This window comes from Silene latifolia, chromosome 4, assembly GCF_048544455.1.
Source record: "Silene latifolia isolate original U9 population chromosome 4, ASM4854445v1, whole genome shotgun sequence".
In the NCBI taxonomy this organism is placed as follows: domain Eukaryota; kingdom Viridiplantae; phylum Streptophyta; class Magnoliopsida; order Caryophyllales; family Caryophyllaceae; genus Silene; species Silene latifolia.
Genome location: NC_133529.1, coordinates 14,052,030 through 14,065,591, shown reverse-complemented (window position 1 = coordinate 14,065,591; position 13,562 = coordinate 14,052,030). Strand labels below are relative to the sequence as shown.

At 33.0% G+C, this 13,562-nt stretch overlaps 1 protein-coding gene across 1 annotated transcript; it reads right to left on the bottom strand.

The window, feature by feature from the left end:
• Nucleotides 1–1,516: 1,516 nt before the first annotated feature.
• On the bottom strand, nucleotides 1,517–6,194 carry LOC141653049 (acyl-acyl carrier protein thioesterase ATL4, chloroplastic-like). The gene is made up of 5 exons (XM_074460687.1): nucleotides 5,784–6,194; nucleotides 3,223–3,323; nucleotides 2,963–3,069; nucleotides 2,035–2,130; nucleotides 1,517–1,912 (listed from the first exon to the last, which is right to left on the bottom strand). Exons 1-5 carry the CDS (start codon nucleotides 5,993–5,995, stop codon nucleotides 1,802–1,804), a joined length of 627 nt encoding a protein of 208 aa, XP_074316788.1. The 5' UTR covers nucleotides 5,996–6,194; the 3' UTR covers nucleotides 1,517–1,801.
• Nucleotides 6,195–13,562: the final 7,368 nt, after the last annotated feature.

The window sequence follows — 13,562 nt, the reverse complement described above, 5'->3', positions numbered from 1 at the left end:
GAGGAAAACATTGGAGAATTTTATTCTCTTAGTATATAGGAGGATTCATTCCTAATTTCATACCTTCAAATTTTTATATTTCGCCTAATTGTATTTTAATATGAGAAAAAAAACGTAGTATGTCATGAATTTTTTTTTAATATAAAGTTAATGATTTTATTTTATAACTTTGCTTAAATTATCTTAATGATTTTTTTTCACGTAGGTAATAATATTATTTTATTGTTTTATACAGTTTAAGTATGCATTAAGTCATTTTCGAAGAAAAATTAACGATTTTGTATTTTATAATTTTATACTCCTTTTATTTTATTTTGATCAAAACATTATATAATTATAATTTATAATTTAATAAAAAAAAGTCATGCTTTAAGAAAAAGATTATAGTTTAATGGGAAAATTTTATTTCTTTCCTTATATAAGTAGGTGAAGTTTGGAGGGAAAACTTTTGAGAATTTTTATTCTCTTAATAGTAGGGGGGATTATTATGGCAAAAGTTTTTATTATTTGGTTCTAATATTCTCTTTGGATTAACATTCGGGGTGAACAATATATTAGCCATTTAGGATGGTTGTTACGATCACCAATTCGTTTCTTTAAGCTTGGAAATGAAAAGCCAAATTAGTAAATTTTAAAGAGATTATGCTGTCTACCCATTATGATTACCTTCAATGACCATTGAAAAAGATTACTTTTACTATTGCCGCCAAATAATTTTATTAAGGTCAAATTTGATGGTTCACAACGATATGTGATAAAAATGCAACTATAGGCTTTAACATTAGAGATCTTGATGATAAAAAATTGTTATTATGTGCTAAAATTGCGGTCAAGTTAGTGTTCTTTTATGTTAGAACACTTACTTTTAAAGAAAACATAACTGCTGCTAAAATTTTGGGTTTTAACCTTTAAATTATATTGTAGGAGATAATATGTGTGTTATTAACACTATCCTTGGAACGTGGAAGACACCTTAGCAAATTTCTTTTGTGATCATCGATATTAGGAACTAATTTTCTTCTTTCACTGAAATGAAGCATTCTCATTTTATGTAAGGATAATAAAGCAGCTTACTTTACAGCGAGGATATTAATATCATGTTTCTTCGTTGTGGCTTGAAAGTCATTGAGTTTTACTCTCCTCTGTTATCCAAAAGAATGAGATATATTGTCCTACTCGAATGGATGAACCAAATTTTCTTTATAATAAAATCAACATTTTCAAAAAATTACTCAAAAAAAAGGGAATCGATTTGTGTACCTACAATCCTACATACCCTTTATTATGGGCCAATGGAGTCATGGCCCATTGGATACAAGTTACATGTAGACAAGCATTGCATTATGGACCCAACCCACGTATTTTCTAGCACTATGTCGAATCTCTGGGCCGCCCAACAAGGCAACAAGTAATAACTCATGTGGGCTAATCCAATACAACAAGTTACTCCGTAGTCCATATAGAACTAACTGAAGCTAAATCGAACTGACTGAAACTGAACAAAATTGAACTAAACAGAGATGAACTAAACTTAAATGAGATAAAATTAAGCCAGAAAGAACAAGACCTTAATCGTAACACGCATCTATGTGGCTTAATGCGTACAAATAGTGACCGAAAATCCACACATTAAGTACAAGATATAGTAACCATAAATTCAATTTGATCAATCAAACTAGTAGAATCCACACACATTAAGTATTTTAAGTCCATAAACCTTGCAAATAAATGTCTTATACTACTAAACACAATTTCAAGCTTAAAAATAATTTATCGCGAAACCGATATTAATAACTTGTAGTTACTTGTATAATCCGAGTTGGGTTAGCTTGGATTTGACCTCCGACGGTATGCGAATAGGGCGGTGATTTTCGTCAAGCCACACCAAGGTAGACTTAGCTTCAAGAATAGGCTGTATACCAAAGAAACAACACAGTAACTTTAGTGAAAATTCACTACACCATTTACCATTTTACCAATTTACCTCATGACTGCTCATGTGATGATAACAAGCCAGCCAATGGAAATAATTACCTGGTAGTCCGGTAACTTGTAGAAGTAGTGTTCAATGAAAATGCGAGCAACTGAGAAGTGTGACACCCTCACCTTTATCATAAATCTGTCCCTATTCTGTTACACATTAAATATCAGTCGATAATAATAATAATAGTCGATTAATAATACTAACTAAAAAATGTTTACGGTATTATGGAAATCGTAACTTGAGTAGGTCTCCTGAGAGACGGTCTCTCAATAAGTTAATTGAGAGACTATTTTACAATTTTAAGAAAAAGTGGTATTAAAGATAATAAAATAGATATAAATCATGATTAAAGATAAAATGGGTACATTTTTTATGTAAATATGCACGAAATTACTATGTCACGATCAACAATAAAAGGGTCATGAAATACAAATAAAAGGATACAGAAGCTTGATCTCTTAATAACTTATTGAAAAATCGTCTCTCTCAAATTTTAGTGTCGTAACTTAAACCAATATATGGAGTAACATAAAATACTTGATTTTTAATTTTACGTAATGAAAATAAATACACTTGTTTGAAAAATAATTTTTGTTACAAAACCCTATTAGGCTAGCTATTACTAGAAAAATGTCCAAATAACCCATATCCTCCGTATATAAATACTAAGTATTCTAAAAAAAAATACGGAGTATGGTCCATTGTGGTATAAGACCAGACCAGACATTTATAATTCGGGTCAATCCGATTCATGATTGAGGAACTTTAGGTTGATATTCAGTTAACCTAATTTTTATTTTCGGTCTTTAATCCGGTTTGGTCTTACCCCAACAATAGTTTGTTCTTTGTTGGTTTCATACAAAACTTGGTTAACTAGCTCTTTTTCAAAAATCAAAAGATTTTTACGTGAAGAATTGAAAAAAGCCAATAATGATGATAATTTAATGCCAAACTAGAAAAGGGAAGCAAGTGACATACCCTAAGAGGTGCAAGAAATTTGAAAGCCAAGTCCGAAACTGCTAGCGGTTGACTACGACCACATGCTTCAAGATTTACCCCAAGATATCCCAATAATTCATGATGTGCTAATTAATAATGACAAAAAAGGATAATTAATAAATAATCGACGGATCCAAATTTTATATTATCGAACAAAATATTATAGTATTAACATAATACAAGGGATATATGGAAAAATAATTTGTTTTATAATTATGTATAACTGTGTAAGTACGTACCATGTTGGCAATAGCTGGAATAGACTGCATTGTTAACAACACCATAGTGATCCACTTCATAATCACGTACTTTGAGTTCGATTTCAATAAAATCCATCAATCTGCATATTATGAAAAGTACGTCAACTATTGTTCATAACATATTACTTCTTTTATCGAAATTTTATTGTATTACATGACTATAATGGATAAATAATAATGTTACGGAGTACATATATAATGGCTATAGTAATATCAATGCAATTTTTTTTAATGAATCAAAATGTTACTAATTTTGTGTTCCAATTCTATATACATCTTCGTAAATTAATAATTAAACAACGAACATTATTACACATATATTTATTTTGTGTCCGATTTATGGGGCCATTGCACACAATGGCGTATTGGTGTGGCCGTGGGGTGGTCTAGAGACCGCACAGGTTTTTGTAGTCTTGCCAAATAAAAAGCGGTCATGTGTAAAATCATTACCGAATTTTATTATGTAAAACACCGTTAATTTTATAGATAGTTCTTAAATTTACTATATAACCTCAATGAACGCCGCTGATGTCTGATGCTCCGTACTACGTATGAGTATATATGACCTAGAATTCCTTATGTAAGTGTACGGAGTCTTAGGGTTTCTGTAAGTTATGTACATACACAACACAAACTTAATTATTCGCCTTAAATAATTTGGTATGTGGGACTAGTCAATTTATTAAGTTACCAAGTCTCATTTATTGTGTCGAAAGTGATAACAAAGTGTGCCTAACTTAATTTTCGAGAAAAATATTAAAAAATAATTAATTTGTTGAAATAGTTCAGGTTCAAGCAAAACATAAGAATAAGACAGTCTTATATTATGAAAAAGTCATTTTTTTAATAAAAATTCATTCATTTATTGCTAATAATAAAAGAGTGATTTTTATACAAATAGACTGCCTACTTAGATCGTCTCACACAATAACTATTGCAAGCAAAATGCGTAGTTATGGACTTACCGTTAAACATTTAATGTTGATATTTTTATAGCTGTAATTCAACAAAACACGTGAAAAAGAGTTCAATTATGGTAATTAACACCGAGAAATAAATTTGAGAGGTTCGGTTTCAAAGGCCTTTTGGAGCTCCATATAACAGTAATAATAAACTTATTTTTTGTAGTAAATGGTACCCGAACATGGAAATTTCGCTAGTAAATTAAGCTCTATAAATTTTTGGGGTCTCGATTTTAAGAACCTTTTGATCATACTATTGGGTAGCCCTAAGCCCCTAATGTTAATGAGAACCTAAACATTGTCAAGATCTATACTTATAAGTATACGGAAAGCAACAAAGTTCATACTTAATTAAGAACTTTGAAATTATGTTAAGCAGCACTCGAATATCAAATAATACAATGTGTCACTTTAACCTAAAATTTGTCATTTTCAGTGTTGAGCAGTTCAGCTAAATGAAAGTTTTTTTCTTTAAAAAACTTTAAAAAAAACACTACAAATGGGAAATTAAATTTATGTTACCCTTACTAAATTAAAGACAATATTGAAATTTATAGTTATTCTATTCGTTTTTTTTTTTTTAACGTGTGCCATAAGGACACACATTATTAAGAGTCTAAATAAAGAGAGTATTAGAAGAATATATCATTAAAAATGCAAGTATCAACTCATTTATACCATATTTAGTGAAAGATTCTTGAGTTCTTGTAATACTTTCTTTGGTTAAATTTTTAATGGGTGCCTTCAGGACACACATTGGAAAACCGTTTGAATTTGTGAAATAAATCATAAATGTTAATCTAACGAAAACAAACTTTTTGGATTGAATATAATCAATATATATACTTCTTTAATAGAATGATGACAATACTCATTAATACGCGTATTAGTTCACTAAACATAGAAACACTTTGGAAATAATTGTTTAATAAACTTCATTAAAATAGCAATAATATTTATACACAAAATTCACAAGCTAAATCTACCCTAATATACTCATACTCCAATTTCTCACAAGCTAATAAATTACTAATGCATGTATACTAGCAAATCGGTTCTAACATGTGTCAACTCGGCACACAATAATAACGAGAAATTAGACATAATAAAAAATATTTTCTTACGAAAAATTACCAAAATAATTTTATATTATTTTGGATCATACTATCTAAATCTCAAATTTTTACATCTAGCAAATTAATCTCGTCTCACCAAAATGTTGATAAAAGTTTGTAAGAACGAGACTATCAATTTTTTTTTTTTTTTTTTTTTTGAAGGGAACGAGACTATCAATTAGAACAACCATAACACCTTGAATTTTACCGTTAATATAACCGAATCACATATACTTGTTTAATATCATTTTATATAAGGAGTATTTGTTTAAAAACCATGTGAAATTGACCAATATATAAATACAGTAAAATTCCTAATTTTCACACATACTTGTTTAATTAATATCGTTCAGTACATTTATATTTTCACATAAATTTTACCATAGTTTTTATCTTTAAATCCTTAATTAAGAATGTTGTAAAAATTAAATAACAAGGTAAAAGAAGAAAGGAGAAAAATCACCTAGGGGTATTTTCAACATCAATAGAAAGCTGTCCGTTAACACAGTGCGCCGGAGGAAGCAATGGCCGGTGATATAGGCTGACGGGCAATCGACGGTCCTGGATCAAAGGCTGAGATAGCGGCGACGAGGATTGACGGATAGGATGTGACACAGAAATTGGTGTGGCTTGCATAGGAATGACGACGGGGTTGGTAACTGCATGGAGTAACATTTTTGTTTAACGTTATTTTCTGTATGTTCGTTCTAAACTTCCAACTCATGCAACTCCCTAGATTATATAGTACGTATATATGCCAACTTTCTTGGTACAATCGCAATCAATGCAAACAAAAAGTTTTATAGTAAAGAAATTCAAATATTGAAACCAATACAACTATAAAATGTACGTAGTTAATTTATTCGATCAACGTGTAATAATTTAAATTTCGTCTGGTCGAGATTTAATTCGGTTTTGTTGGTAAAGTCATGAAGTAATGATAATGACTCTCTTAAGTTGTACGTACTCCATCTCAATCATTTATTTACTTTTTTATGAAAGATATTTTAATCGAAGGTAAACAAATAATTGGAACGGAGAGAGTATATATATATATCCAACTATTTAAGTATAAAAACCTTATACAAAATTCAATGAAATTGAAAATAGAGTACTTTGTATTCACGGGTCCTTTTGTCCCGATCATTTGTTTATTGTTTGAATTGGCATAAAGACCTAGGAAAGAGGAGAGGACAATTATTAGATGGTAAGTGACCAAATTAAGTGCATAGGAGAAAATTGTTCTTCATATCCATTTCCAAAATAGAAAAGTAAACAATTGACTGAGACACGCCCTAAAATGATCAGAAAGATAAACAAGAGTTAGTTTAAGTGGTAAGAATTATTTTGCTCCAACTATAAAGTTTGGAATTCAATTCTAATCCGCAATATAAGTGCGCTCATTTAAACTAAACGACAAAAACAAAAACAAACAAATAATTTATGCCCATGCATTGACTAACATATGCTAAGGTGGTGAAATAAAAGACGTTACACATGCGTAATGGGACGAGTACGAAAGAACGTAACACATACACGTATAATCAAAGCATTTTATTAGGAAAGTCTTTGTTCCGTGAGTACAACATTACTGTTACTTCGCACGAATGAAGGATGATGGACTCAAGGTTTAAAAGACATAATAGCTAATTCAGGTTGTAAATTATTAGTACATTTTTGGTTAAATAATCGATAATTGTTTTCATAACTGTAATATCGTCTCATATAAGACTAGTTGTGGACCCAGGGAGGGGCTAACAGGGACGGTCGCCCCCACTGGCATTTGAAAATTGCGAAATTTTTAGTTAAAATTTCTGAATTTTTTTGAGTCCCCCTTATAATATTATCGTTTCGCCCCCGCTTACTTAAATTCCTGGCTCCGCCACTGTATAAGACTAATAACCAATTGATATCGTTTAAAATTTAAACATGTCAAATAGCAATCATTCTTGATAAATGACATACATGTACTCCATCTGTCACGTACCTATTCTATTTTAAGGTGTCTCATTTATTTATTTACCTTTTTATTTAATAAATGTTTTTTATAGGTAATTTGATTACCCACATCGGTCTTTTATTTTCCACTTGTCATTTAATTATGTTGAAATATGACAATTAATCTAATAAGGTTACAAAGTAACTCATTACACATTACTACTACTTGGAAGTTTTGTGTCATACTCAATGTCATTAGAGTTACTAGTCCTATAAGTTTAATGTAGAGGGAGGTTAGACTTACACCTTAAAGGTTATAGGGAAGTTGCAAGCCCTTCTACTAGTATAAATAGCTAATGTATTAGCTTGTTTTGATATAGAAAATACAACACAAAATATTCTATCAATATCTTTCTCTCCTTGTTTGATTATATTGCCCCTAAAAACCATCAGGTGGCATCAGAGCATTTTTGATCTTTCGGGACCAAAAATAAAAAACACCCACAAAAAAGAAAAAAAAAAAAACATAGATACATAAGCATGGCTTCATCAAGTTCAGCAATGCCTTCCGCACCAATTTTCGTAGGTGAAAATTATGATTTTTGGTGTATCAAGATGAAGGCTTTGTTAACTGCTCTAGATTTATGGGTGATTATCGAACAAGGGTTTAAACTGCCTGAATCAACAGTTGAACAAAAGATATCAGCTGATGAACAAAAGGTAGTAAAAGAGAAAACGACGAAGAATGCAAGAGCAATTGCATACTCACATTCTACAATTGGAGAGGCGATTTTTCCAAGGATCGTCAATGCAACTTCGGCAAAAGAAATATGGGACATTCTTAAGGTGGAGTTTCAAGGCTCACAAAAAGTAAGAGCTATTAAATTCCAAAACTTGAGAAGAGATTTTGAAAACTTGAAAATGAAACCATCTGAATCAATGAAGGAGTATACGTCTCGAATCATTGATACAGTAAACCAAATGAAAATTTATGGCGACGATATTTCCGACAAGAGGATAGTCAACAAAACTCTTTGTAGTCTCGACAACAAATTCAATTTCATTGTTACCGCTATAGAAGAGTCAAAAGATGTTGATACATTGTCTCCGCAAGAATTATTTGGGTCTTTACAAGCCCATGAGTCAAAGGTGTCCGGTAGAAACGAAGGTTCATCGGAAGGAGCTTTTCAAGCAAAACATAAACAAAAGTCTCAAAATTTCAAAAATAACAAAAATAAGAAAATGTCCAAAGACAAGTCTAGTACTAATGGTACCGAAAAGAAAGGAAGATTTCCACCTTGTGGAATCTGCAAAAAGACTAATCACATGGAGAAAAATTGTTGGAACAAAGATAAAACACCATGTGATATTTGTAAAAAGTTTGGACATGAACAAAAAGATTGTTGGTCTAGAGATCAACAAGCAAAGGCTAATGTTTCCGAAAGCGGAATCTTTGAAGATCATCTATTTGTTGCCGGTCAAGCCTCGACGAAAAGCAATAAAGATATGTGGCTAGTTGATAGTGGTTGTACAAATCACATGACAAACAATGAAAGTATATTCACTCATATCGATACTTCATTGAAGACTCCGGTAAGGATGGGCGATGGTTCCATTATAGAGGCAAAAGGTAAAGGAACGCGTTACATTAGCAATGTCTTGTTAGTTCCTAATCTTGCCACAAATTTGCTAAGTGTCCCCCAGATGATGCAAAATGGTTACAATGTCAACTTTGAAGGAAATACATGTAACATTTATGATCATCATGGAAAGGAGATTGCTCGAATTGAAATGAAGAACAAAAGTTTCCCTCTTTCATGGACGTACCCAAAAGAAATTGTTGCCCGAGTAGAAGATAATGACTCTTGGCTATGGCATAAAAGACTTGGTCACTATAACTTTCATGCTTTACAAACTCTCCATAAAAAGGATATGCTGAGAGATTTGCCTTTGGTGAATCTTGAAAAAGACGTTTGTGAAGGTTGTCAATTGGGGAAAATGCATAGAGATTCTTTTCCGCAAGATCAAGCATGGAGAGCTAAAGAGAAACTCGAGTTAGTGCATACTGATGTTTGTGGCCCCATGCGAACATTAACTGATGAGAGAAATAGGTATTTCATTCTTTTTATTGATGATCTGACAAGAATGACATAGGTCTACTTTCTTCGAGAACGCTCAGAAGTTCCCACCATTTTCAAGAAGTTCAAGGCTATGGCTGAAAACCAAAGTGGTTGTAGCATGAAAAGAATCAGATATGACAGAGGCATGGAATATACATCAAACGAGTTTGATAAATTTTGTGAAGATGAAGGTATAGCACATCAGCTTACCGTTGGTTATACACCACAACAAAATGGTGTGTCCGAAAGGAAGAATAGAACTGTTATGGAGATGGCGCGATGCATGTTGTTTGAGAAGAAAATGCCTAAAAGGTTTTGGACTGAGGCTGTAAACACAGCTGTATATCTTCTTAACAGGTGTCCAACCAAGGCGATGACAGATAAAACACCTTTTAAAGCATGGACATATCACAAGCCTACTGTAAAACACCTTAGAGTATTCGGCTCTTTGTGTTACATACATGTTCCTGCAGTAAATAGGCATAAGTTGCAAGAGAAGGCTGAACAAGGCATCTTTTTGGGTTATAGCTCCCAATCTAAAGGTTATCGACTTCTAAACTTGAAGACTCAAAAGTTGGTGATTAGTAGAGACATTGAAGTTGATGAAAGTTCCTACTGGAATTGGGAAGAAGAGAAGGTGGTGAAACAACCACCAACACCTTGGAATTTTATGCAGGAAGATGGAAATTCACAAGGCCAAAATTAGAATGAGGATCTTTTTCAATATGTGTCCCCACCAAATTCTCCTAAAACACCACAAAATTCACCTTCAACTCCGAGAGAGGTATACAGAGATCAAGCAAGTTCTTCCAGGAATGATGTTGAATCTTCCCCAGATTCTCAAAATGCTACGGGGCCGAGAGGTAAAAAACTTGTAGCTGATTTGTATGATAATAATGTCGCAATCCAAGAGAATCCATTTAAATCATGTTTTGTTGCGGTTTATGAACCTAACAACTATAATGAAGCTTCTAAATATCAAGAATGGAGAGATGCAATGGAGGAGGAGCTTAAGATGATTGAAAAAAATCATACTTGGGATCTCACAGGAAGACCAAAACATAAGGATGTTGTTGGAGTCAAGTGGGTCTTTAGAACAAAATTCAATCCAGATGGTTCAGTTCAAAAGTACAAAGCAAGGCACGTCGTGAAAGGTTATTCTCAACAGTACGGTATTGATTACACGGAGACGTTTGCCCCTGTTGCAAGACATGATACAATACGAACCTTAATTGTTTTGGTTTCTCAACATAAGTGGAACATCTATCAAATGGATGTAAAGTCAGCATTCTTGAATGGTTATCTCCAGGAAGAGATATATGTTGACCAACCAGAAGGATATGTCATAAAAGGAAGGAAAATCAAGTTTTCAAGCTCAAGAAAGCCCTTTATGGGTTGAAGCAAGCTCCACGAGCCTGGTACAGTCGAATTGATGAGTATTTACTAAAATTTGGTTTTGAAAGAAGTCCAAGTGAGCCAACGTTATATGTGAAGAAAACAAAATCAGATTTGATGATCCTTTCTCTTTATGTTGATGATTTGATTATAACCGGAAACAATCAAGCTATGATTAGTGAATTCAAGAAGAATATGAAAAAGGAATTTGAGATGACTGATCTAGGCGTGATGAGTTTTTTCCTCGGTTTAGAAGTTAAGCAAGCATCGAAGGCATCTTTATTTCACAAAAGAAATATGCAGAAGCTATTCTTAAGAGATTCAAGATGGATAATTGCAAGGCTATGTCAACACCACTTGGAGTAAATGAGAAGCTTTCTAAAGATGATGGGGCTGAAAAGGCAGACCCTACCACTTATAGAGGTATAGTTGAATGTTTGCTTTATCTAACAGCTTCAAGACCTGATCTAATGTTCTCGGCAAGTCTTTTATCAAGGTTTATGCAAAATCCGAGTCAACTTCACTACACCGCAGCGAAGAGAGTTTTAAGGTACATTCGAGGTAATACACATTTGGGTCTTTGGTACAAACCAACTCAAAACTCTGAACTTGTCGGGTACACTGATAGTGATTGGGGTGGTTCCGTTGATGACAAGAGAAGTACATCCGGATATGCATATACTCTAGTTAGTGGAATATTTTCATGGCAATCACAAAAGCAAGATAATGTTGCTCAGTCTACAGCTGAAGCAGATTACATAGCAGCATGTGCAGCTGTAAATCAAGCGATATGGTTGTGGAAAGTTCTCAAAGATATGGGAAAGGAACAATTTACTCCAACCAAGTTATTTTGTGATAACCAATCAGCTATTGCCATTGCAAAGAATCCAGTGTGCCACAAGATGACCAAGCACTTCAAGATTAATTAAGTACCATTTTGTGAGAGACACACAAAGAGAAGGTGAAATCAACCTCGAGTATTGTCCTACACAAGATCAACTTGCTGATATTTTCACTAAGGCATTACCTAAGCAAAAGTTCGAAGAACTAAGGAATCGGCTAGGAATGTCAGAATTAATTGTCAAGGAGGAGTGTTGAAATATGACAATTAATCTAATAAGGTTACAAAGTAACTCATTACACATTACTACTACTTGGAAGTTTTGTGTCATACTCAATGTCATTAGAGTTACTAGTCCTATAAGTTTAATGTAGAGGGAGTTTAGACTTACACCTTAAATGTTATAGGGAAGTTGCAAGCTCTTCTACTAGTATAAATAGCTAATGTATTAGCTTGTTTTGATATAGAAAATACAACACAAAATATTCTATCAATATTTTTCTCTCCTTGTTTGATTATATTGCTCCTAAAAACCATCAAATTATAATATTTACAAATAACCATCTCCACCCTTCTTATTGCGCTAAAACTAAATGTGAATAACTGACGTGACAGAGGGAGCAATATATAGTTTTACCCGACGTAAGAAATACAGTATTAATAATGTTAGAGACCCGCAACAATTACCAAATGATGATGCGGCCGTTGACAGGGCCTAGGCATACGTTGATCAATTCTCTTATGAAAGGAAAGTGAGTACAATCAATGCATACAGAAGGACGTGAGAACATCGAATTTATGGTGATTCAAAGCTTCTTAGCTCATGAATGTGGAAACATTACAAATAAATGTTCTCTATTCATTGACCATGCAACCCTAGATTAATTCTTATCCACTTGATTGACGTGATTGATAGACGTGATCAAACGATGGTTTTTGTTGAGGAGAGATTATAATTTTGAGCCTTTGTAAATTTTAAGATATGCGACATTCAAACCATGTTTTTAACTGACCTGGTTTAATGAATAGAAGGACCTTGTAAATTTACAATTTTTCTTTTTTTTGGGTGATGAGGGAATCCGCAGCTGCTATCTTCGGTGTGAGTGGGTAAACCCTCAGGCTATCTGATGATGACAGGTTCGAAGTATATTAGGCATGAACTCAGACCAAGAATATTCCACAAGATTTTTTTGGGGAGGCTTTAGCCTGACTCTCCTGGAAATTTCACCCAACCTTTAATCATTAGACTCCGCCAAGTTAAGCCTTTGTAAATTTTAACTTTTATTTTAAAACTAAACCTAAATAAATGACTAGAACGAGGGAATACTATGTAAATGTTAGGTCAAAAGTAAATAGCAATGGGACTTGGTAAAGTACGTTTCCAACACTCTTGCGTCTTCATTCCTTTGGTCCAGAATGTCAATTTGTGCGTTATTACTTATTAGGCTTCCCAGTGGTGGGTGAACAGTGGAGGACAACGTAGTTAATGTTTGAAGAGACCACTGGGCTACCTTTCCTTTTTAATTGTAACCTTACATACATAAATAGTACATCTAAAATGATTCAATATTTCCCTTTGCATGTTTCTTCAATTTCCCATAACACTTTTATTTTTTTGATTAACAGAAAAGGGACCTACAACGGCTAGAATCTAAAAAAGTTCACAAGCAGCGGAAATAGTACAAAAATGAAAAGAAAAATAATAAATCCTTTTCAAGACTTGCGTACTAATATCATGTACGGAGTCGAGAAGTCCTCATTTGCATAATTCTTTCTACTTTCATAATCTCCTTATTTTCCAATAATTTAACCATAACCGTCAAGAAAGTAGCAGCCTATAATCGCCAAGAAGAAGTATAATGCATGATGGACGACTGGACGGTCTCCAAACACTCACCACAAAAACTAGAGATCATTTCCTCACCTGTCATCACTTTCCATTTCATAT

Coding starts and splice junctions, on each gene's coding strand:
- LOC141653049 (XM_074460687.1), bottom strand. CDS start 5,995: ATGTTACTCCATGCAGTTACCAACCCCGTCGTCATTCCTATGCAAGCC. Junction 3,070..3,222: donor TTCCAGCTATTGCCAACATG/GTACGTACTTAC, acceptor ATTATTAATTAG/CACATCATGAATTATTGGGA. Junction 1,913..2,034: donor ACAAGTTACCGGACTACCAG/GTAATTATTTCC, acceptor TTTGGTATACAG/CCTATTCTTGAAGCTAAGTC.